Below are 25014 nucleotides of genomic sequence, written 5' to 3' on the forward strand. Positions count from 1 at the left end.
TTTTACTAAGTCCTTTGTCGAATCGAAATCTCTATACGTTTACAAAATCGATTTCAAACTTACCAATTTCAATCCGCTGAATTAAATCACCCCGATAGGGCCGCTCCGATCCTAACAGTAACATATGTGGAGTGAAATGAAGTATTAAATGAATTGGATAAAACCATTATAATTCATGTATTGCATCCTTTATATAAGAATGAGTTTTGATGTGACTAAGAGTTTTTTTATCACATAAAATATTATCATTCATCACCATTTTATGTTATTGCGACATATGAACCATGTGGAAGAATGTTCAAATTTCAAATGTCATTGGAATCTCATAATAAACAACATGGTCCACGTGTCAAATTAGGTGGTTTCAATTACATTATTATCATGATGATGATGATATAAGTTACACAATATCAATAACCAAATAAAATTGTTTTTAAAAAGAAATTTACCTCAAAAATACTTTTTAATTGCTTTGTGGTGAATGACAGCAATAAAAATAATACATTAAATATTTAAAAATTACATTATATATATATAGAATAGGAATTCTTTCAAGTTTGATATAGCACAGACCAAAAGACACCAACTGTTGTTGAGTACATCATCCATCCAATTAATTTTGTGTTGTTTATCCAAAGATTATTCTTGAACAAGTACAGCTGAAGAGAACTTGATATTCTACTGCATATTTAATTTATGAATTATTTTGTTAACAAATTGTTGATGAACCGATTAGTTGGCCTGCCTTTTAGTTGCTTGGGATGAGGATGACAGATGCAGCCTCCGTCCGTCTTGTCTTGTGATGATCTCGGTGGATGAGATATGACGTTGGAAACGTTCGGCTTGTTTGGACCTTTCCGTTATATTGTTCTAGATATTGGCAGTGGTAATAAGGAAAAAGAAAAGAAGAAATATGTTTGGCAGTATAATAATGTGGGAGGAGGTTCGACCGACTGAAGAAGACTGAACGCTTGGAACCATTCATCTAATTCCAGCCACAAGTCCGACGACCTCTGAATATTATTTCAATATTTACAGAATATTAACAGAATTATGAACAGCTTCTAATCTCCTCCTATCCTTATGGCGTCAATCTTCTCGAGGGCTTTCACAACATCGTTCATGGTTGGTCGGAGCTTATGCTCCTTCTCGATACATGCTTCGATGATTCGGGCCAGTCGAGAAGCGGCCGCCGAAGGATACTCCCCATTGAGTTTTGGGTCCATTAGACTCGCTAGCTCTTTGGCATCCGATGAGAGATGGGGCTTGGCGAACTGTGCCAAGTGGCGTTCAGCGCACGGTCGATCAGGATCGAACACCTTCCGACCAGTGAGCATCTGCAGCAACACTATCCCGAATGCATACACGTCCGTCTTCGCGTCCAGATGACCTGATTGATCAAGGAGAAGAGACACTCACTCGTATTAAATGGCAGCGGCGAGTAACACACGTAATATGCTAGATATCTTGCATGATATGTATATATGTATTGTGCGTACCAGTGGTGATGCACTGGGGGTCCAAATATCCAGGTGTGCCCAAGACATGCGTTGAGACACGACCCCGCTTACCGGTCCGGCCCTTCAATGACAATGACCAACCCAAGCCGGATAGCTTTGGGTTGAAGTCCTGCAAGGGAACAAAGATTGAGGTGAGGACACCCCATTTTTAACAGAGAAATTAGATTGTTGTACAAAGCGTGCGTAAAAGAGAAGATCACATACGGAGTCAAGCAGGATGACCGAGGGCTTCACGTCCCGATGGATGATGCGCTTGTTCGATTTATGTAGAAAACGAAGACATCGAGCAGCACCGATTGCTATTTTAATTCTCAGCTTCCACGAGAGCGGTGGCTTCCCTTCTGTTGAAGAAGATGATCCTGTAAGATGATTTCTCTTTGGCGCGGATATCAGAATACAGTATAATACTCACTCTCAAGAAGATGATCCTGTAAGCTCCCGTTAGCCATGAACTCGTAGACGAGATGGAACGCGGCGTTCTCTTCCTTGCAGTAGCCCAGCAGCCTGATGAGGTTGGGATGCGACAGCTTCCGCAAAACGTTCATCTCGTTCTGCGCAACACCCCCAAGAAACAGGAAACAAAAGAAATTAATTAAGCACACAAATCAGAAGTAGAATATTAAATCGAATTAGTAAGCAAGCAAGCAAGCAAAACAGGGGACCAAATAGTCGTTATATTGGATGGAAAGTCAAGTCAAGTCAAGTCTAGGGAATCACCACCCACTCCTGTAACCCTTGGTTGGTGTTTAGCTTCCATGTCTTTACAGCAACGAATTTGTCATCCATCCGACCTTTGTATACGACTGCGAATTCTCCTTCCCCAACAATGTTCCCATGCGAGAAGTTCCTTGTGGCACGCTTCAATTGGCTAAGCGGGAAGGTCTCAAGGTCTGGGTTGGCATCGACCTCGACTCCGGTACCACCCGTTCCTGCTGCTGTTTCGACTCCAAGTCCAAGTCCACTTCTTGCTGGTTTTTCTACCTGAAGCCTATTGGTGCGTCTGAAGATCCCAAGGAATGCATTTTCGACTCTAGAGCAAAGTAGACTTCCCATTCTGTGGTTGGCCTTCTTGTGAGAGGAGGGGAACAAAACAAAAACAAAATAAAAGGCATTGTTAATTAAATTTGATTGGGACTCAGAAGAAGATGAACTTTGAAAATTAATTTTTTGGGTAATGAAAGTTCAAATTACTACACAAAATTATAAAATAATAACACATCGTAGAATATAGAGATGCGTATATACCTTGGCTCGCTGGACGTCCACGAGATTGATGAGCGGAATAAGCCTCAAATACCGTTCTATCTCCGCTTCTACCTTCTGGAACCGATGCTCAAGCATCCACCCCATGGCCATGAGATACAAAAAGCTATGATTCTGGCAAATGTTGACGAGAATGTAGGCCTTCTTCAGAGCATTCTCCAGTCGCTCCAATACCGCTCTCGTCTCAGGATACGTCTTGAGATCCGACATGTCGAGTGGTTCCAAGAGATGGCCAATGAGCTGCAAGTAATCCGACAGTTCTCGACAATTCTTCTTCTGGATTCGTGCTTTCGCAGCGGCCTCCACGATGATGATGATGAGGCGGACAGCGTCAAGTCCCGCGAGTTGCGCGACATTGGCAATCTGTCCTGTGATCGCTAAAACTATTGATGCCAGTGGTATCCCAAACGATATCTAATCTGAAAAATAATAATAATAATAATAATAATAATAATTTCATATGTGTCAGAATAAAGAATATACGATTAAATTATGTACAGAACAGAACAGAACAGATTCAAAATGGCAAAAATTAATTGAGATCGTAAAGAAAGTAAAACACAAGTGCGGAGAAAGAAACACCATAATGAATAATAAAAAGTAAGATCATACCTAAACAACTTTGAAGGGCCACTCCAACTCCACTCTCTCAATCCGATTTGATTTGGTGTTGTACTCGTTTGGGTTTGGGGGAGACTATACTTTTTTTTATTTATAGTGTTAAATCTCCGAGTCCGGAACCGTTTAAGAATCATACTCCTATTTAGTTTAGGATCCCAACTCCTACTGGGATTACGAATACTAACTCCTATCTATCTTATTTACGACTTCTTTTAATTCCTATCAAGATTTGGTTTAGGAGTCGATACTCCTACTGGGTTTAGGAATCCTAACTCCTGGCTGATTTAGGACTTTTTAATTCCAAACTAATCTATGACTCACCCTCGAGAGAGCTCGTATCAAGATTTGGGCTCCTGGTTTGTACAGACTTAGTAACTTAAATTGCGAGAGAGGTCGGTTGCCATGGTGGGTGGATGGATGAGTTCTCCAGGAAAAGTATACAGGGGCCAGATCGTCTCTACGTGCTCCGGTCACCTGGGCTCAGGTGCTGGCGGGACGGTCCTCTCCGGTGAACTCTTTGGTGTTCTCTGATTTCAAAGTTTAAGAGGATCAAGAGTGACTCGTCTGACTTTTTGGCGTTCGACGATGTCCAACTTGCCGAATGGCGACGGCCTTGGAGCCATAGCTTGGTGGGACGGTTCCTCCGGCGACCTCCGACATTGGATAGCATCAAGGCCGCTGTATTGTATCGTCGCCTTGGAAGGGTGTCGAAACCTCCTTCGATCATGGACACGGACATGGACATGGAGATGGAGATGGTAACACCGTTCCAAAAATACAAGGTAAAGAAGTAGGGGCTCTCTTTGTTTGATTGGTGTAGGAGGAACTAAACAAATAGGGGTCCACCTCTCTTTTTTCTTTGGCAATTACCTGAATATGATGCAGCAGCAAGCATCAACCGCGATCTCATTCCCTTCTTCGTCCAAATCATGTTCAGGCCTCTCCATTTCTTCCTGGGCAGCCAAGTAGTACGTATACCAAGGAAGAACAATGTAAAACAACAAGTGGCACAGAAACAATTTCGTTTCTCAATGCATGTGATGTGAAATCCTCAGCCAAATTACGCTAAATCAGATGCCTTTGCTTATGCCAACATCAGAAATGCGTACCCACGAGAGTGACGATGGTATGTCTTGTGCTGCATCTGAAATGAACTTCCACCACCGCGCGTAATCCACAATCGCACACATGATGTGCATATTCTGGGGTGCAATAATATACTTATTATCATCTGCAATCAACTTGTGAAGCTATCTTATAATATCATGCCACGCTATAAATATTACTAGTCATTCATATACCCAAATTAAATTTGAATTCTTCAATCAATTAACAAACATCAATTAAATCTTGTGTCAATCTTATATTACAAAATCAATTTGACAGAATAATCACACAGCATCTTGATCACCAAAGAATAATTGGATGTTTTTCATTGTAGATGCTGGCTCTTTTTATCAACAAAAAACAACATTTTCATGTCGATCTTTAACAACCAACATAGTATATAAATATGTAATCACTTTCACACACACAAACACACACACAGATAAATAAATAAATAAATAAATAAATAATATATATATATATATATATATATATATATATATATATATATATATATATATATATATAATTTCCATACTTGGAAAGTAAGATTATCTCATTTAATAATTTTTAAAAATACATTATTTATTTGCATGTAACATCAATCGATTGCTTTTAGTTAACTTACCAACGAGGCTTTTTGAATGCGTAAGAAATACTAAATCTTTGACCGAGTCGTAAGCCGAACATGCTTTTTCTTTTTTTTTTTTTCCAAAAAAAACTTGCATTGCTACCGCCGATCGTGCATTTTGACTTGCTCTTACAATTAGACGTACGTACCTAATGAAATTTCATCTTCACATGTGCTAAATGCTGTGGACAGATGAACATGTCGAACAAATATTTAATCTGTCAATCAGGTCAAGATAATAAATTGACAATATTAATGCCGACATATGCCGTAGACACTCACGTGGACTGTCTTTATACACAGCCTGGTTTGTCTTGCTCTGGAGGATGATGTCCTTCTGTGATGAATGTACAAGTATTAGACAGCGATTGCTATTTTCATTCTTGACTTCCCACATTTACTAGGAAAAAAAAAAAATCACATATCACGACATTAGTCTCTTTTATTGACGGTGATGGGCCGAAGGTAGGTTGTTCTTGAAGACACATTGAGGCAATGACGACCAACTGGTGAAAAGCCCGTGGTGGGTAACGGCATTGCCTGAAACACCAAAACAGAATGGCCTTCTCAGGGGTGGATCGATCAACTGGTGGAACTTTCTCCTATCATTTAAGAAATGGCCTTGCCTGAAACACTAAAGCATAATGTAAATGATAGAAAACAAAAAACACACAAGTAGGAAAAATATCAAGCCTACCTAGTCAATACTAAATGCATTTATTCAATTCATCAAATGATGCATGCATTTGGCGATGGAAGAGGTCAAATATTCTTCTCTATAATGGTGATCTACATGGGATGCGTTACGAAAATGCTCTTTAAATCGTTACACAATCCTCCTTTCCACGAGCACCATATGATCAAGAAGAGGCTGACTCATCTTACTGTCAACACATACCTAACTGGAGCTATTGGTTGAGAAGGAAAGGGAGAGAGGAGTATAGGATGTGGCAACCAAAAAAGGGTATAATTTATGGCCCTTGGGTTTCTCTTATTTATAGAAGCTCATTGTCAACTTAACTTTAATAAACCTTACCCTATTGGGTATTGAATCTCCATCTAACTACCTAAGTCTTTTAGATTAATATTTCTCTATCCAATAATCTCTCATTGGCTCTTATTGGATCATATTCACAAGATCTAATATTTCAAAGGCTTATTGGATATCTAATAAGATAGGGGCTCTAACGAATATCTCATATCCGAACCTCTACTCGTCGTAATACCTACTTGTTAGGAAATCTAGGGTGACATCATATGCGCAATAGAAGAATAGAAACAAAAAAACACAGATTTCCCACAGCAAATGTGTTTCTTAATATCATGTAATCGTTGGTGCGTAAAAACCTACGAAATCGAAAAACTACATATAAGAGAATTACCTAGAGAGATCATATCTCCCTGAATTCCTACAGATTTATGAGATTGAATGAAGAAGTTCAAATGCCCTCCTCACTAGTGGTGATCAACACGATAGGGGCTACGATGACACTCCTCAAATCTTCTCACTATGCACACTATGCACTCAAAAAGGGGCCGACCCTTCTTGCTATACACACATCCCAAATTGAGGCTTCTGATTGAGGAAAAGAGGTGGAAGGAGAATAGGAGGTGTCAATAAAAAAGCTGTGGCCTATGGGCCTTTGTTCTCTCCTATTTATAAATATCCATTGTCAACTTGATCCTAATAGATCCTATCATATTGGGTATTGAATCTTCATCTAATTATTAAAGTCTCTTAGATTAATAGGTCTCTACCTAATAATCTTAGATTAGCTCTTATTTGATATTATCTATAGGATCTAATAATTTAGAGGCTTAATGGATATTATTTAAAATAGGGGCTCCGACGGATATCTCATATCCGAACCTCTACTCATCGTAATATCTACTATATGTGTGTGATCCTCCAGGCCTAATATCGAGTTAGTCGTGAGTCATTCTTGTCAAAACTTCTTTTGACTTAGTGAATTATTATCTCCATAATAATATACTCGATTCATCGACTACAAATATACTATGCTACTACGTCGTAGTCCCTAGACGATACAAGAGAATCCAATCCTTTAGACCTATCCATCCTTAGTTATCATATACCTATAATCTCTTATCCATCTAATATCTTAGAGACCGTATATCGGGTATGGTGTTGTCAGGCCTATACGATTTCTTATCGAGTCTCGCTCTAATCAGATTCTCTCAGAGAACTCTTTATCTCTTAATCCTAATAACCTTGGCCAAGGATTTATCTAAGCAAGAACACATAGGATATTCTTCTCATGATATCGATAGTGGATGATCTTCTATCTATACTCATTAGTTCTCATAAGATTGGCTACCACTCTCAATGACTGGCTGTGCTAGATGTGAAACTTCCAAACCTATAAGTCTGATATCAAAGAGTGGAGTAATCATACAAGACATCCTTGGTGTCTCAAGTCAAAGACCATATACACTACTAGGATGACGAAATCACTTTCTCACAATGAGATATCATTAACCATCCAGCATTTCCTAAGCAATGGTACCACCCAGTATTAGTGCTGTAGGTAATGGTACTGCCTAACATAGGCAATGATTCCACCATGACGACGATACCCAATAAACCCAGTATGAGACCTTTTTTAGCTCTAATTTTGAAGTCATTTGAGGCCTATAAATACCCTAGCTATTCCTACATAGAGTAGCAATAATAGAGCATGAAATTGAGTTGAAAAAGGGGGAAAGAAAAATTAGAAACTCTATTAGGAATTAGAGTCCCTTCTTCCTAGTATTTAGAAAGTTCTTCTAAAGGGAGAAATAAGGTCTAAAAAGAGAGACTTGCAAGGGTTGTCTCCTAAACGCGTGAAAAGGAGAAAGAGTGTAAAAGGATAGTTAATCTTTGCCCATTAAAGGAAGATGGATAGTGGATGTCGGTGGCCTCTATTGAATCTCAAATTTTGATGATGAAGTCAATTGTCATTTGTTTTCTAATCTATGTATTGAGATAAGTGTGCAGGATTAACTACGATGAAAGTTAGACAAGCAGTAGGAGTTGCGCCGGAGTCAAGATCATGATCACGTTGGGAGTTCGAGAGTTCGACGGAAGTTCGGACGGTCGTCGGAGGTTCTGCGAGAATAGATCCGAGAAGTCCAGAAGCTTGCCAAGCGAAGCTCGTCGGAACTCACCAAGTGGATCGTCGCAAAGTCCAGGAGTTTGTCGGAAGTCCGCAGAAGCATCACCGAGGGTTCATCGGATGATCGACGGAAGTTCGCCGGAAACTCGCCGGAAGAAGCGATTGACGCACCGAAGCAAAGCTACAGAAATTGTCTTAGATTTAATCGTAGTTAGCACGTTGATTAAGTTGGAAAATGGGAGGTGATCCCATTAGCTTAATCTTGGGGCAATTGGGCCCCTGAAAGACTGAAATTGGGCCGAATGGAGCTAACCATTCGGACCCTGATTGCACCAGGAGGTGCAACTGCCTAGGCCAGGAGGTGGCACCGCCTGGGCTAAGTCTCCCAGCGAGACTGGGTGGTGCAACCGCCCCAGCCAGGAGGTGGCACCGCCTGAGCTCAGTCTTCGAGCTAGACTGGGCGGTGCAACCTCCCTGACAGAGAGGTGGCACCGCCTAAGCTCGGTCTTCGAGCTCTGGCAGAGAGGTGCAACTGCCTCAATCAAGAGGTGGCACCGCTTGGGGCTCAGTCTCTGAGCCAGACTCAGGCGGTGCAACCGCCCCTGACAAAGAGGTGCAACCGCTCCAGTCAGGAGGTGCAACCGCCTGATCCCGGAATTCCGGGATTTGATCGTTTTGAGCTCCAAATTTGAACTGGGTTGGGGCCTATAAATACCCCACCCATTCAGCACAGAAAGGATATAGACCTACACCGAAATCTTGATCCTTTCTGTGATTCTAAGAGCTCAAAATTGTTGTAAAGCCTTTAAGTCTCCTCCGTCTGTTCTTCAAGTTTTTGAGTTATAAAGTGAGGAGAGAAAGGTTCTGTAAGGGTTGTCTCCTGAGCCCATCAAAAGGAGTGAAACTGTAAAAGGGCAGTTGGCCTTCGCCTATTGAAGGAAGGCCTCTAGTTGACGTCGGTGACCTTGTCGGTGGAGGAAGCCAAAAGTGGAGTAGGTCAAGACTGACCGAACCACTCTAAATCTCTGGTTTGCTTTTATTTCGAGCACTTTATCATTACTACAAACCTCCTACATAGCTACTGCTCTCTGCGCCTTTACGAACAAGTTTCTAAGTGCTGATCTTTCCGAATCTGCATTCAGACGTAAATCGGTGTTTTCGTACGATCTTTACATTGCAGCTTACGTTTACGTTTTGATTCTGCAAAACTATCTTCTGCGCTTTTACGAACGAGTTTCTAAGTTCAGATCCCTTTGAAACTATTTTAAACGTAAACTACTTTTAAACGTAAAACTACGTTTAGACGTAAAACTGCGTTTAGACGCAAACTGCGTTTAGACGTAAAACTGTGTTTAGACGTAAACTGCGCAAACTGTGTTTAGACATAAAATTGTGTTTTAGACGTAAACTACTTTTAAACGTCAAACTATGTTTAGATGTAAAACTGCGTTTAGACGTAAACTACGTTTAGACGTAAAACTGCGTTTTAGACGTAAACTGAGTTTAGACGCAAACTACGTTTAGACGTAAAACTGCGTTTAGACGTAAAACTGCGTCTAGACGCAAACTGCATTTAGACGTAAATTGTGTTTAGACGTAAACTGTGTTTAGACGTAATCTACGCTCAATCTTAAGTAAAATTAGAATCGACTTTTACATCGAGATCGTTTTTATTAAACGAACGCAGCTTTCATTTTTAATCGCTGAAAGATTTCCGCTGCACTAATTCACCCCCCCCCCCCCTCTTAGTGCTCTCGATCCTAACAATTGGTATCAGAGCGAGGTTAACTCTCTAACGGATTAAAACCCAAGAGAGATGGCATATGCCGGAAACCAAGAGGGGCATTCTATTACACGTCCACCCATGTTCAGTGGGACGGACTACACCTACTGGAAAACCCGAATGAGGATCTTTCTTATTTCTATGGATTTTGAATTGTGGAACCTTGTCGAAAACGGATTTTCAAAGTCTTCTCTTCCAATGATCGATTGGAATGAATTGGAGAAGAAGGCTTTCGCTCTTAATGCAAAGGCTATGAATGCCTTATTTTGCGTACTTGATAAAAATGAGTTTAATCGTGTTTCAACTTGTGAAACCACATTTGATATTTGGCATACACTCGAAGTGACCCACGAGGGCACAAGTAGAGTGAAAGAGTCAAAAATCAATCTGCTGTTGCATTCTTTTGAACTTTTCCGAATGAAACCGAGTGAAACCATTGGCGACATGTTTACCCGTTTCACGGATGTCGTCAACGGTCTAAAAGGACTCAGAAAAAGCTTTTCGGATTTTGAGCTCGTAAATAAGATACTAAGATCCCTTCCTAAGAGTTGGGATCCTAAAGTCACTGCTATTCAAGAGGCAAAAGATCTGCGCAACTTCCCTCTTGAAGAACTAATCGGGTCATTAATGACCTACGAAATGACTTGTAAAGCTCATGAAGAGCAAGAAGACATCCTTCCAAAGAACAGGAAGGATATGACACTCAAAACTTCTGAATGCCACTTGAGAGAAAACTCAAGTGATGAGGATTGTGATGATGACTTGGCACTTTTAACAAGAAAGTTCAAAAAATTCTTTAAAAGAAACAAGTTTAAAAATGATGCAAAAAATAAACTTGAACCCAAGAAGGACCAAGTGATCTGCTACGAATGCAAAAAGCCGGGACACTACAAGAGTGATTGTCCCCAAGTCAAAAGAAGAACATCAAAGAAGAAGGCGCTTCAAGCAACATGAGATGACTCGAGCGCGTCCGAAGAAGAGGAGACCAACACCGAGCAAGTTGCTCATTACGCCCTAATGGCCATCGAAGACGAGGTAACAAATTCATTAGATGCAGATTTATCAGTCGATGAATTATTAAATGCTTTCCATGAATTGTTTGATGAGTGTAAGATTATTAGTAGTAAATACAAATTGCTAAAAAAGGAGTATGATAGTCTTATTTACAAGTTTGATAAGTTAAATGCTGAACATCATGATAGTTTAAGCTAATGCATAAAATGCCATGATCTAGAAACTTTTCAAAAAGAGAACTTGCTACTTAAGGACACCTTGAAGAAATTTGAGGTTGGTAGCAAGTCATTAAACATGATCCTTACAAATAAGGGTCATGTTCCCAAAAGAAGTGGGATTGGATTTGTGAGGAGTCCTCACCAAAATCCAACCACCTTCGTAAAAGGCCCCATCTTACATGTTAGACATCAAAGCAAATGCAACTTTTGTTGCAAGTTTGGACACAGGACGCATTATTGTCCATTCAGGAAAATTAGTCCAAACAAATTGATTTGGGTTCCTAAAGGAACCATGATAAATTCTATGCAACATGATAGAAAATGTAGATCTATTTATGAGGAACCCAAAAGCAAATGGGTACCTAAACATCATCCTTTATTGTAGAAAACTAAACCATCGCAAGCTAGGAGCAAGAGATGGTACCTTGATAGTGGATGCTCACGGCATATGACCGGAGATCCATCTCAATTCTCTAAGCTCACTAGCATAGACGAAGGATATGTCACCTTCGGAGACAACAACAAGGGTAAAATTATTGGCAAAGGAACCATAGGTAACAAATCCAACTTCTCTATTGAAGATGTTTTGCTAGTTGATGGTTTAAAACATAACCTCTTGAGCATTAGTCAATTGTGTGATAAAGGATATATTATCAGATTTGAATCTAATGCTTGCATCATTGAAAAACCACACAAAAACATATCTATGATTGCATTAAAACAAAATAACGTATACACTATTGACATTAATGATTTGTGTAATGAAATGTGTTTTTCTGCTTTAAATGAGGATGCTTGGATATGACATAGAAGATTAGGTCATGCTAGCATGAAGCTAATCACTCAAATATCATCCAAAGAACTTGTAAGAGGAATTCCTCATATCAAGTTCATCAAAGATAATGTATGTGATGCTTGCCAATTAGGTAAACAAATTAAGAGTAGCTTCAAATCTAAAAATCAAATAAACACCTCTAGGCCCTTACAATTGATCCATATGGACTTGTTCGGACCAATCTCCACATCAAGCCTAAGAGGTAGCAAATACGCCTTCGTCATCGTGGATGACTATAGCAGATACACATGGACTTTACTTCTTAAAATAGAAAAGTGAATGCCTTAGATTTTTTACCAAGTTTTGCAAACTTGTTCAGAATGAGAAAGGTTCTATGATTTCGTCAATTAGAAGTGATCATGGTGGTGAATTTCAAAACCATGATTTCCAGGAATTTTGTGAACTCAATGGATACAACCATAATTTCTCTACTCCTAGAAATCCTCAACAAAATGGAGTTGTAGAAAGAAAAAATGGAAATTTACAAGAAATGGCAAGAACCATGTTGAATGAACACAACCTACCCAAATATTTTTGGGCCGAAGCCGTAAATACTGCATGCTACATTTTAAATAGAATTCTAGTAAGACCTCTACTGACCAAAACTCCCTATGAGTTATGGAACAATAAAAAACCCAATGTTTCATATTTTAAAGTCTTTGGGTGTAAGTGTTTTATCTTGAATGAAAAAGACAACTTAGGAAAATTTGATGCTAAATCCGATGAAGGAATCTTTCTTGGTTATTCTACAGTTTCTAAAGTCTTTCGTATCTTCAATAAAAGAACTCTAATTATCGAAGAATCCATTCATGTTGTTTTCAATGAGATTTCCGAAATCATGAAAAATGATCTTGATGAAGATGTTAATTTTGATTCCTTGAATTTAAATGAAACCCCTTCTCTAACTAACAACTTGGATGCATCCACTTCCGAAATATCCTTACCCAAGGATTGGAAGTATGTAGATGCTCACCCCAAGGAGCTAATCCTAGGAGACACGTCAAAGGGGGTTTAAACACGATCTTCTCTTAAAACTTTTTGTGCGAATGCCGCCTTTCTCTCCCAAATTGAACCCAAATGTGTTGATGAAGCCATGAAAGATGATTCATGGATTATCGCAATGCAAGATGAATTAAATCAATTTGAGAGAAATGAGGTGTGGAAGCTTGTTCCTAGGCCAAATGACCATTTAGTTATTGGTACTAAATGGGTCTTCAGAAACAAGCAAGATGAAAATGGTATCGTGGTTAGAAACAAGGCTAGATTAGTGGCCAAAGGTTTCAACCAAGAAGAATATATCGATTACGAAGAAACCTTCGCTCTTGTGGCTCGATTGGAAGCCATAAGGATGCTCCTTGCCTACGCTAGCAGTAATAATTTTAAGTTGTTTCAAATGGATGCTAAAAGCGCTTTTCTAAATGGCTTTATTTCCGAAGAAGTTTATGTTGAACAACCTCCTGGATTTGAAAATGATAGCCTCCCTAATCATGTGTTTAGATTAACTAAAGCTCTCTATGGTTTAAAACAAGCCCCAAGGGCTTGGTATGAGAGACTTAGTTCTTTTCTTATCGAAAATAATTTCACAAAAGGCAAGGTTGATACTACATTATTTATCAAGAATTTTGAAAATAATTTTCTCATTGTTCAGATTTATGTTGATGATATTATCTTTGGCTCTACAAATGAATCTCTTTGTGAATCTTTTGCTAGAACCATGAGTCTTGAATTCGAAATGAGCTTAATGGGAGAATTAACATTCTTCTTAGGTTTACAAATCAAACAATTAAGCAACGACATCTTTATTAGTCAAACTAAATATGCTATGAATTTATTAAAAAAGTTTAATATGAACAACTCAAAGGCTATTAATACCCCTATGAGCACCTCCACTAAGTTAGAAATTGATGAAAGTGGAGAAAGCTTCAATCAAAAGACTTATAGGGGTATGATAGGAAGTTTACTTTACCTCACTGCCACCAGACCAGACATCATGTTCAGTGTAGGACTTTGTGCTAGATTTCAATCAAACCCTAAGATATCTCATCTCAAAGTAGTCAAAAGAATACTTAGATATCTTAATGAAACCACAAATCTAGGATTATGGTACCCAAAATCAGAAAATTTTGAGTTAACAGCTTATGCTGATGCGGACTTCGCTGGCTGTAGACTAGATAGAAAAAGCACATCAGGATCATGTCAATTTTTAGGACATGCCCTTGTTTCCTGGTCATCTAAGAAACAAAGCTCGGTTGCTCTATCAACAACCGAAGCTGAATATATTGCAGCAAGTGCATGTTGTACATAAGTTGTATGGATGAAAAACACTTTAGAATATTACAAAGTTAATCTTAAAGATATTCCCATTAAATGTGATAACACGAGTGCAATATGCTTAACTAACAATCCTATACAACACTCAAGAACAAAACATATTGATATTAGACATTACTTTATACGAGATCATGTCACTAATCATGACGTAACCATAGAGTTCATTGATACTAAACATCAACTAGCTGACATTTTTACAAAACCTCTAAGTGAAGAACAATTTGATTTCATTAGAAGAGAATTAGGAATGTTGATGTGTCCGAATAGATAAACTTGTTAAAATTATTTTTCGGACTATATTGAATGATCATATCACTTGATTGCCATGTTTCTATGATTATATGTGAAAATCTATAACAAAATCTTGTCCGAATGCATCTTATTTGTTCGAATGCTATAAAACAGATTTTTTCGTACACTTTCATGAAAAATAAGTTTCTGAAATAAACTTGATAAAGTGATTCCTGTGTATGTATTTCATCCTGTAATATCTTTACGTGTACAATGAATTATAACAAAAAGGGGAAGAAGTTTTCAAAGCAATCTATGTAAAATTCCTCTATAAGCTTGCTAATATTATTTTCCTGGTATCACAATTACCATGCTTTTTGTTGATGACAAAGGGGGAGAAACATATGAATTGATAAACACTGCCATGATCATGTCATACTTGCAAATACTTGAGTGATGCTATAAACAATGTTATGATTATGCCATCCTTGCATCACCAAGAGATATATGAACGTGTGCTATAGTTTGCATTATGCCTTGAGTTGATATCTTATCATGTGAAGAAAATGCAAAACTTGCTAGAAAATCTCAAGTGTGTGCATCATGTAATAGTCCTTCGCAACTTTATATGATAATGTTCAACTACATGATGAATAGTTACAAACACAATCATACAAACTTGATGATGTATGTCAAGCCTTGACATCATTCTTGAAGAGATACATCATGATGGGTATCATGATGGGAGTATTGATAAGTTTAACTGATCTAACTTATCAATACATCACTTGAATTCTTAGGTCTTGAATTCAAGGTTGACTTATCTCAACTATGGCATATAGACAGGGGGAGTTAAGGATAACTCCATTATCAATTGATTGTCATCATCAAAAAGGGGGAGATTGTTGAATCTCGGATTTTGATGATGAAGTCAATTGTCATTTGTTGTCTAATCTATGTGTTGAGATAAGTGTGCAGGATTAACTACGATGAAAGTTAGACAAGCAGCAGGAGTTACGCCGGAGTCAAGATCATGATCACGTTGGGAGTTCGAGAGTTCGACGGAAGTTCGGACGGTCGTCGGAGGTTCTGCGAGAACAGATCCGAGAAGTCCAGAAGCTTGCCAAGCGAAGCTCGTCGGAACTCGCCAAGTGGATCGTCGCAAAGTCCAGGAGTTTGCCGGAAGTCCGCAGAAGCATCACCGAGGGTTCATCGGATGATCGACGGAAGTTCGCCGGAAACTCACCGGAAGAAGCGATTGACGCACCGAAGCAAAGCTGCAGAAATTGTCTTAGATTTAATCGTAGTTAGCACGTTGATTAAGTTGAAAAATGGAAGGTGATCCCATTAGCTTAATCTTGGGGCAATTGGGCCCCTGAAAGACTGAAATTGGGCCGAATGGAGCTAACCATTCGGACCCTGATTGCACCAGGAGGTGCAACCGCCTAGGCTAGGAGGTGGCACCGCCTGGGTTAAGTCTCCCAGCGAGACTGGGCGGTGCAACCGCCCCAGCCAGGAGGTGGCACCGCCTGAGCTCAGTCTTCGAGCTAGACTGGGCAGTGCAACCTCCCTGACAGAGAGGTGGCACCGCTTGAGCTCGGTCTTCGAGCTCTGGCAGAGAGGTGCAACCGCCTCAGTCAAGAGGTGGCACCGCCTTGGGCTCAGTCTCCGAGCCAGACTCAGGCGGTGCAACCGCCCCTGACAGAGAGGTGCAACCGCCTGAGCTCAGTCTTCGAGCTCTGCCAGGCGGTGCAACCGCTCCAGTCAGGAGGTGCAACCGCCTGATCCCGGAATTCTGGGATTTGATCGTTTTGAGCTCCAAATTTGAACTGGGTTGGGGCCTATAAATACCCCACCCATTCAGCACAGAAAGGATATAGACCTACACCGAAATCTTGATCCTTTCTGTGATTCTAAGAGCTCAAAATTGTTGTAAAGCATTTAAGTCTCCTCCTTCTGTTCTTCAAGTTTTTGAGTTGTAAAGTGAGGAGAGAAAGGTTCTGTAAGGGTTGTCTCCTGAGCCCATCAAAAGGAGTGAAACTGTAAAAGGGCAGTTGGCCTTCGCCTATTGAAGGAAGGCCTCTAGTTGACGTCGGTGACCTCGTCGGTGGAGGAAGCAAAAAGTGGAGTAGGTCAAGATTGACCGAACCACTCTAAATCTCTGGTTTGCTTTTATTTCGAGCACTTTATCATTACTGCAAACCTCCTACATAGCTACTGCTCTCTGCGCCTTTACGAACAAGTTTCTAAGTGCTGATCTTTCCGAATCTGCATTCAGACGTAAATCAGTGTTTTCGTACGATCTTTACATTGCAGCTTACGTTTACGTTTTGATTCTGCAAAACTGTCTTCTGCGCTTTTACGAACGAGTTTCTAAGTTCAGATCCCTTTGAAACTGTTTTAGACGTAAACTACTTTTAAACGTAAAACTACGTTTAGACGTAAAACTGCGTTTAGACGCAAACTGTGTTTAGACATAAAATTGCGTTTAGACGTAAACTGCGCAAACTGTGTTTAGACATAAAACTATGTTTTAGACGTAAACTACTTTTAAACGTAAAACTACGTTTAGACGTAAAACTACGTTTAGACGCAAACTGCGTTTAGATGTAAAACTACATTTTAGACGTAAACTGAGTTTAGACGCAAACTACGTTTAGACGTAAAACTGCGTCTAGACGCAAACTGCATTTAGACGTAAATTGTGTTTAGATGTAAATTGTGTTTAGACGTAATCTACGCTCAATCTTAAGTAAAATTAGAATCGGCTTTTATATTGAGATCGTTTTTATCAAACAAACGCAGCTTTCATTTTTAATCGTTGAAAGATTTCCGCTGCACTAATTCACCCCCCCCCTCTTAGTGCTCTCGATCCTAACAGCCTCGACGAAGGAGGAATCGAGAGAAGATGTAGGTCACGACGAGTGAACCACTATAAAAATCTGGTTTACATTTATTTTGAGCAATTTACTTTCATAGCAACTTCATCCTTACTTTGCTTTCACTATACATATACTCTCATAGCCCATTGAAGGAAGATGGATAGTAGATACCGGTGGCCACGACGGAGGAGGAATCAAGAGTGGATGTAGGTCATAACGACCGAACCACTATAAAAATCTGGTTTATATTTATTTTGAGCAATTTACTTTCATAGCAAATTCATCCTTACTTTGCTTTCACTATGCTTATGCTCTCATATGCTTTCAAGTTAAACTCACATTTCCGAAATCAGTTTTCATCGAACGAAATTTTTTCGAACCGACGATTTTTATCTGTTGCACTAATTCACACCCCCCCCCCCCTCTCTCTTAGTGCTGACTCATTCCTAACAGTTAGTATTAGAACCTCGTTATTTCTCATTTGGTTTAACACCTAAGAGAAATAACTCTTTTCGACTTTCAAGTGGGTCACTCTCTCATTCGTCCTTCCATGTTTAATGGGACGAACTACACTTATTGGAAAACTCGTATGAGAGTTTTCTTGGTTTCATTGGAATTAAATTTATAAAATATTATTGAAAATTAATTTCAAAGGTCTTTTCTTCCGGTGAAAGATTAGAATGATTTGGAGATGAAGACTTTTTCTTTGCATGCTAGAGCTATGAATGCTCTATTTTATGCTTTAAGCAAAAATGAGTTTAATCGTGTTTCTACTTGCGAAATGGCTTTTGATATTTAGCACACTCTTGAAACCACACACGAAAGCACTAATAGAATAAAATATTTAAAGATTAATCTTTTAATACATGATTTTAAACTATTTTAAGTGAAACCAAGCGAGACTATTGGAGACATGTATACCCGTTTTATGGATGTCGTCAATAGTCTAAAAGCACTTGGTAAAAGTTTTTCAAATTTTGAACTTATTAATAAAGTTTTATAATCACTTCTAAAAATTAGGATTCGAAAATAACAGTAATACAAGAATCAACGAACTTGAACCATTTTTCTCTCGAAGAAATTATCGAGTTATAATGACTTATAAGATGACTTGCAATACTCATGAAGAGCTTGAGAATAACATTCTAAAGAATATGAAGGATTTGAAACTTAGAACAAATGAAGACCACTCGAGCGAAAGCTCAAGTGATAGTGAACTTGAACTTCTCACTATAAAATTTAAAAAGTTCATGAAATAAGAATTAAAAAATAAAAATAAACTTAAGAAGAATGTAACTATTTACTATAAATGGAAGAAGAATGAACCACTTTGGGATAAAACGAGTGCATCCAAAGATGAGGAGTAAACTGATGAAGACAAGGTAGCGAACTTCGCTTTGATGAATCTCTACAATAAGGTAAATAACTAAAACAAACTCCTTTATTTTATTTTGAAATTACTTGATGCTTTTTCATGAGTTGTTTTTAAATTTGTTAGTAAAAAATAAAAAATAAATAAATATATGTCATACTTCTTTTTCTAGTTATTTTGAAAAATGATAATGACAATTATATGTTTTATGATAAACAATCAAAATGATTTTAATTGAAAATGACTTATGAAATCATGCTTGATGTTTTAATGATGTAATGATGTAATAATATAATGAAAATATTAAAAGCTTTGGTATCATATTTAATGATCTTATATTAGGATTTGAAATTATTTGAAATCAAATGTTTTGGAACTATGTGTTATACCTTTTGAACTTGATAATTATTGTGATGATTTTGTATTACTTTTCGAGTTTAAACATGATGGATGATTTTCATATGAAAAACTTAAGCATACTTATATGAAATCAATCACATAAAATGAAACACATAAAAAAGAAAAATATATTATTATTGGAATTAAAATGATAAATCAAATCTCTTGTTTAAAGAAGCCTTATGTTTAATGTGTTATATTTTTTATCATGATGATTTTGACTGAAGAGGCTTTTTGATTAATGAAATCATATTTGATTTGAAGTAATGATTTAAAATCATGCTTAATGAGTTTACATTTTAAAATTATGTATGATAATTGATGGCTTATCGATCTTTTCCATAATGAAAGTTCTTTTTGGTTTTCAATGATGATGCATGTTTTGATTTGGCATAAATAACAAAGGCATACTTGTGTGAAATAAAGAGGAAATATATATATTTTTTTAATTTCTCAATCCCTACCTTATCGAGTTTTCAAAAGACGAGATTGATTAATTTATTTTTATCATTTTTGTGAATCTCTTGGACTATTGAAATGATTTTGATGATTTGAATTTGAATGAGTTTTATCCAAATTATGATCTTGATTTCTTGGAATTACTTAAGATTTTTTTTTTTTCAAGATCTCTTCTTCGTACTCTTATGAATTTTTTCTTGGTATTTTATTTAAGAGGATATTTACTATATGAATCATGTCTTTTGGTATTCACATGATCTTATCCTTCATAATATGATTTTTTTTAATTCCTTGAATTCATGAATTATATATCTCATAACCCAATTAATTTTTTTTCTTGGTCTTCTTGTGATGATATGAAATTATGCATAAAATACTCATGAAATTATGTTGATACTATTGAATCTCGGATTCTGATGATGAAATCAATTGATGTGTTTGATCTAATCTACGTTTTGAGTAACGCAGGACTAGTTTCGATTAAGGAGAGGCAAATTAATTAAATGAGGAGGAACTAGACATTGGGTTGGAGTGAACATGTCAGAAGATTAGACGTCGAGCCGGAGGATCGATCAACATGTCGGTAGAAGGCTCATGACGTGAATTCGAGTATCTGGCCGAAGGATCGGATATTGCACTAAGAAGATTGGAAGTTAGGGAGTCAATATACCGATTGGGCAATATGCCGAAGGAAAGGACGATGCGCCGAAGGATTGGATGAGTGCCGGATGAACCAATGATATGCCAAACAAAGGATTCATGCTTTGTAATCATTTATCTAAGATCGAAGTAGTTTAGGAGGCTAATTGAGTTAGCTTTTGGTGTAATCATATTAACTCAATTAGGGGCCAATTGGGTCTTAATTATAACTGATTTGGGCTCAATGGGAGACCCATTCATTGACCCAAAAGTTGGGTCTGGCGGTGGCACCACCAGAATAGGCGGTGGAATTGCTTGTGAGTTGGAAAACTCAAAAAACATGATCTCTGAGGCTGTCAGGCGGTGGTACCGCCCAGTGACAGTGTGTCAGGCAGTGGTACTACTAGACTGAGTGGTGATACCACCCAATGTTAGGCTATAGGTGATGGTATCACTTATACCCGGAAGACCTAAAAGTTTAAAATTTTGGCTCCATTTTTGAAACCATTTAGGGCCTATAAATACCCCACTTGGGCAGCAAAAAAGGAGCAAGAATTCTAGAGGAGAAACCTGAGTGAACTCAGCCAAAATATTGAGTTCTCTCCTCCTAGTACTTAGAGTTAGTCCTTAGGGAGGTATGTGAGGGAATACTTGTAAAAGAGTGACTTGTAAAAGTTATCTACTAAACCTATGAAAAGGAGAAAGTATTGTAAGAGGGTAGTTGGTCTTCACCCATTAAAAAAGACCGATAGTGGATACTGGTGGCCTCAATAGAGGAGGAATCGGGAGTGGATGTAGGTCACGACGATCGAACCACTATAAAAATCTAGTTTGCATTTATTTTGAGCAATTTACTTTCATAGCAAACTTCCTCTTTACTTTTCTTTCACTATGCTTATGCTCTCATACACTTTTAAGTTAAACTCACATTTCCAAAATCACTTTTCATTTAACGAAAGTTTCTTGAACCGATGGTTTTTATCCACTGTAATAATTCACCCCCTCGCCCCCCCACCCCCCTAATGCCAACTTATTCCTAGTAGATACATATAAATGAGAAGTTATAATCATGTATGGTAGGATATAATGAAATTTGACATTTTTGATACCATCATGATTTATGATTTGGAATGATCATGCTATACTTATGATTTTTTATGAAATGATGTGAAAGTCAACAATTATAATTTTCTTAAATGATACCTTATTTCAATATGCCATATTGAAATAAGAATGATACTTTATCTTTATCATAATTTGAAAATTATAAAGGGAAATGATTTACACCATTGTATTTGTATTCCCTTCTTTTTAACGGTGACAAAGGGGGAGCTCAAGATGCAACATTTGAAAACTTACATATTGCAAAAGAAGCAAACTTGTTAACTTGCTCATCTCAAAAGCAAGAAGTGCTATCTTGCAAATCTCAAGAGAAGCGATGTGTGCTAAGTTACATATTTCAAGAAGATGTAAAAATAGTCTATCTTACACATCTCAAAAGATATAAAATTTTGCTAACTTTCATATGTATAAAATTTGCTAGCTTTCATACCATAAAATGATATAAATTTGTAAAACTCAAAATTATTGCTAGCTTACATGTAAAATGATGTAAAATTTTGCTAGCTTACGCTTTGCTAAGGAAGCAAAAATTGTACTTCTCAAAATAGAAAAAAGAAAATTACTTGCTTGCATGATGATAAAAATTGAAGATTATATTACAATGATTTGAAACTTGATAGTTGCATTGGCAGAAAGCTTCGGGATGAGAATTCGGGTATCAAGCCTAGAAGAGCGGACATTGTGCCAAGGAGATTGGAGTTGCAGAGTCAACATGCTGATTAGGCAAAAGGCCACAAAAGAGGACGATGTGCCGAAGGATTGGACGAAGCGGCAGATGAACCAATGACATATCGGACAACAAGGATTCGCTTATAATTAATTATGTCTAAATCAAGTTAGTTTAGAGTCTAATTGAGTTTGTTTAGAATGTAATTAAGCCAACTTAATTAGAAATAAATTGGGCCCAAGTTTGGGCTGTGTTGGGCCAAGTGAAAGGCCCAAATAGTGACCCAAACTAATGGAACCATCGTGACACAATCTCCAAGACCATATCAAGTGGTGGTACAACCCAAACTCAGTCTCCAAGATTGTCAAGCGGTAGTACCACTAGACTGGGCAGTGGTACCGCCCAATGTCAATGCTGTAGGCAGTGGTACTACCCAACACAAGCGATGGTACCGCTAGGACCCGGGAAACCTGAGTTGAGATATGTTTTTACTCTAATTTTGAAGCCATTTAGAGTCTATAAATACCTCAGTTATTCCTGCTTAGAGTAGCAAGAATAGAGCATGAAATTGGGTTGAAAAAGGGGTAAAGAAAAATAAAAAACTCTCTTAGAAATTAAAGTCCCTTCTTCCTAGTATTTTGAAAGTTCTTCTAAAGGGAGAAGTGAGGTCTAAAAAGAGAGACTTGAAAGGGTTGTCTCCTAAACCCGTGAAAAAGAGAAAGAGTATAAAAGGATAGTTGATCTTCGCCCATTGAAGGAAGATCGATAGTAGATACTGGTGGCCTCGACGGAAGAGGAATCGAGAGTGGATGTAGGTCACGACAACCGAACTACTATAAAAATCTAGTTTACATTTATTTTGAGCAATTTACTTTCATAGCAAACTTCCTCCTTACTTTGCTTTCACTACGCTTATGCTCTCATACGCTTTCAAGTTAAACTCACATTTTCGAAATCAGTTTTCATCGAACGAAAGTTTTCCGGAACCCCCCCCCCCTCTTAGTGCCGACTCATTCCTAATAGGTCAAAGATTCAAATAGATGAAAAAATATGATGATATGTTCTACTTGTTGGAGAAAAAAAATTAAAGAGGCACTCATGCTAGCCTTAACAAATTTGTAAGGACTGTTTGAGTTAAGAGGTAGAAACATTTGGATATATAATGGGGGTTGTTTCGATGTAAGATGGCAGACCCATGATATATCACTCTAAGATGTTCCAAAGATATCAAATGAATTATTCAACATATGATAAAGAATTGCTTACACTATATCACACAATCAAGCATTGGCACGTATATCTCTTATGGAAAGAGACAATCGTCTATATCAACAATTGACCACTTTAATACCTTTAAATATAATCCTAATTATGGCAAACATGACATATGAAGTGAATCTCATATCTAAAGTAATTTAACTTGGTAATCAAGTACAAAAAGGGAGTCCAAAACAAACTAGCTAATATGTTATTATGACCCTTGATTGTTAATTTTTGCTTATCTGTGCTTATATAGGTCATACTTGATTTTCATGAAGTTTACGAGGACATGTACATTGGAGATCTATAATTCAAAGATATTAGAAAGTAAAAATAAGAATATGAAATTCATGCTCCAAGGAGGACTACTCTATAAAAGTGCTTAACACACTCGACTTTTGTCGTGAGACAATTCAACATGAACAAGACTTTGATAAACCTATAATGACATATTTATTAGCCCCAAATGTAGCAAGACATGACATGGTTCATGCAAGGATGTGTTCTTTGTAATACTTTAAAGCTAGCTAATTAAAAGTTGGGGTTGTACACTCTATTGCATGTACTATTACAACAATGGGAGAGAATCTCTATGGACTTCTTGAGAGATCTATCTATGATGGTATATGGACATGACTACCTCTTTGTGATCATGGATATGTTCTCAAATACGGTGGTACTCATGTCTTACAAAAAGATAAATTAATAGAGGAGTCACTTAATTATTCTTTCAACACACGTGGGTACACTTTGACATTTCGAGTTCTATCGTGATTGATCGTAATAGATATTTCTTGAGTAGCTTTTGGAGTTCTCTCTAACCATGATAGACAGCATTGGGTACACTTTGACATTTCGAGTTCTATCGTGATTGATTCTAATAGATATTTCTTGAGTAGCTTTTGGAGTTCTCTTTGAACCATGATAGACAGCAAATTGAAAAAGATTATTGCTTTCTATTCATAAAGTAATAGCCAAACTAAAGTAGTGAACTGCATTATGATTCATCTCTTTTGAGGATACAATAACTGACATCCAAAGACATTGGATCAAAAGCCTACCATACCTTCAATTTGTTTTCAATTGGGTGGTGCATAATTTCATAAAAAAATCACCATTCAGTATGCTTAGGTTATTTACCTAAAAACCTTGTTGATTTGTAATTTATGATCAATTTGGAATCATCTACCTCTTGTTGGGCTGACAGCCCATATTCAGCCCATGTGGGCTTTATCAGCCCACTGCCCACACCCCCTCTTAACCTAACCTTAGATCGATATAAAGAAAGTGTGGTGGCTCCATTTTTAGAATAAGGTGGCTGCATTTTTTGGGCAGAAAAGGGCAGCAACATGGTGATCTTTGCAGCAGCAAAGAGGAGAAGAAATAGGCAGAAAAATAAGAGAAAGAAAGGGAAGAAAATAAGGACAACGCAGAGAGACTGTTCTCAATCATCTAGCAATGTTCTTATCTCAGGTTATATCAAATCTATAGTAGACTCTTGCTGTGATTACTTGGGGAGGTTTTAGATATCGTGGATAGTGACG

General features: G+C 37.8%; 1 protein-coding gene across 1 annotated transcript in view; it reads right to left on the reverse strand.

The window, feature by feature from the left end:
- Positions 1-934: 934 nt before the first annotated feature.
- Positions 935-25014, reverse strand: part of LOC135611535 (probable serine/threonine-protein kinase PBL9) — a 52937-nt gene continuing 28857 nt past the window's right edge. The window contains exons 2-7 of the mRNA XM_065107173.1: positions 2766-3197; positions 2238-2585; positions 1933-2071; positions 1725-1861; positions 1500-1629; positions 935-1390 (exon numbers count right to left, since the gene is read on the reverse strand). Coding sequence (XP_064963245.1) covers positions 1065-1390; positions 1500-1629; positions 1725-1861; positions 1933-2071; positions 2238-2585; positions 2766-3197 — 1512 coding nt within the window. The 3' untranslated portion in view covers positions 935-1064. The remainder of the gene's footprint in view (positions 1391-1499; positions 1630-1724; positions 1862-1932; positions 2072-2237; positions 2586-2765; positions 3198-25014) is intronic.

This window comes from Musa acuminata, chromosome BXJ2-5 (assembly GCF_036884655.1).
Source record: "Musa acuminata AAA Group cultivar baxijiao chromosome BXJ2-5, Cavendish_Baxijiao_AAA, whole genome shotgun sequence".
In the NCBI taxonomy this organism is placed as follows: Eukaryota; Viridiplantae; Streptophyta; class Magnoliopsida; order Zingiberales; family Musaceae; genus Musa; species Musa acuminata.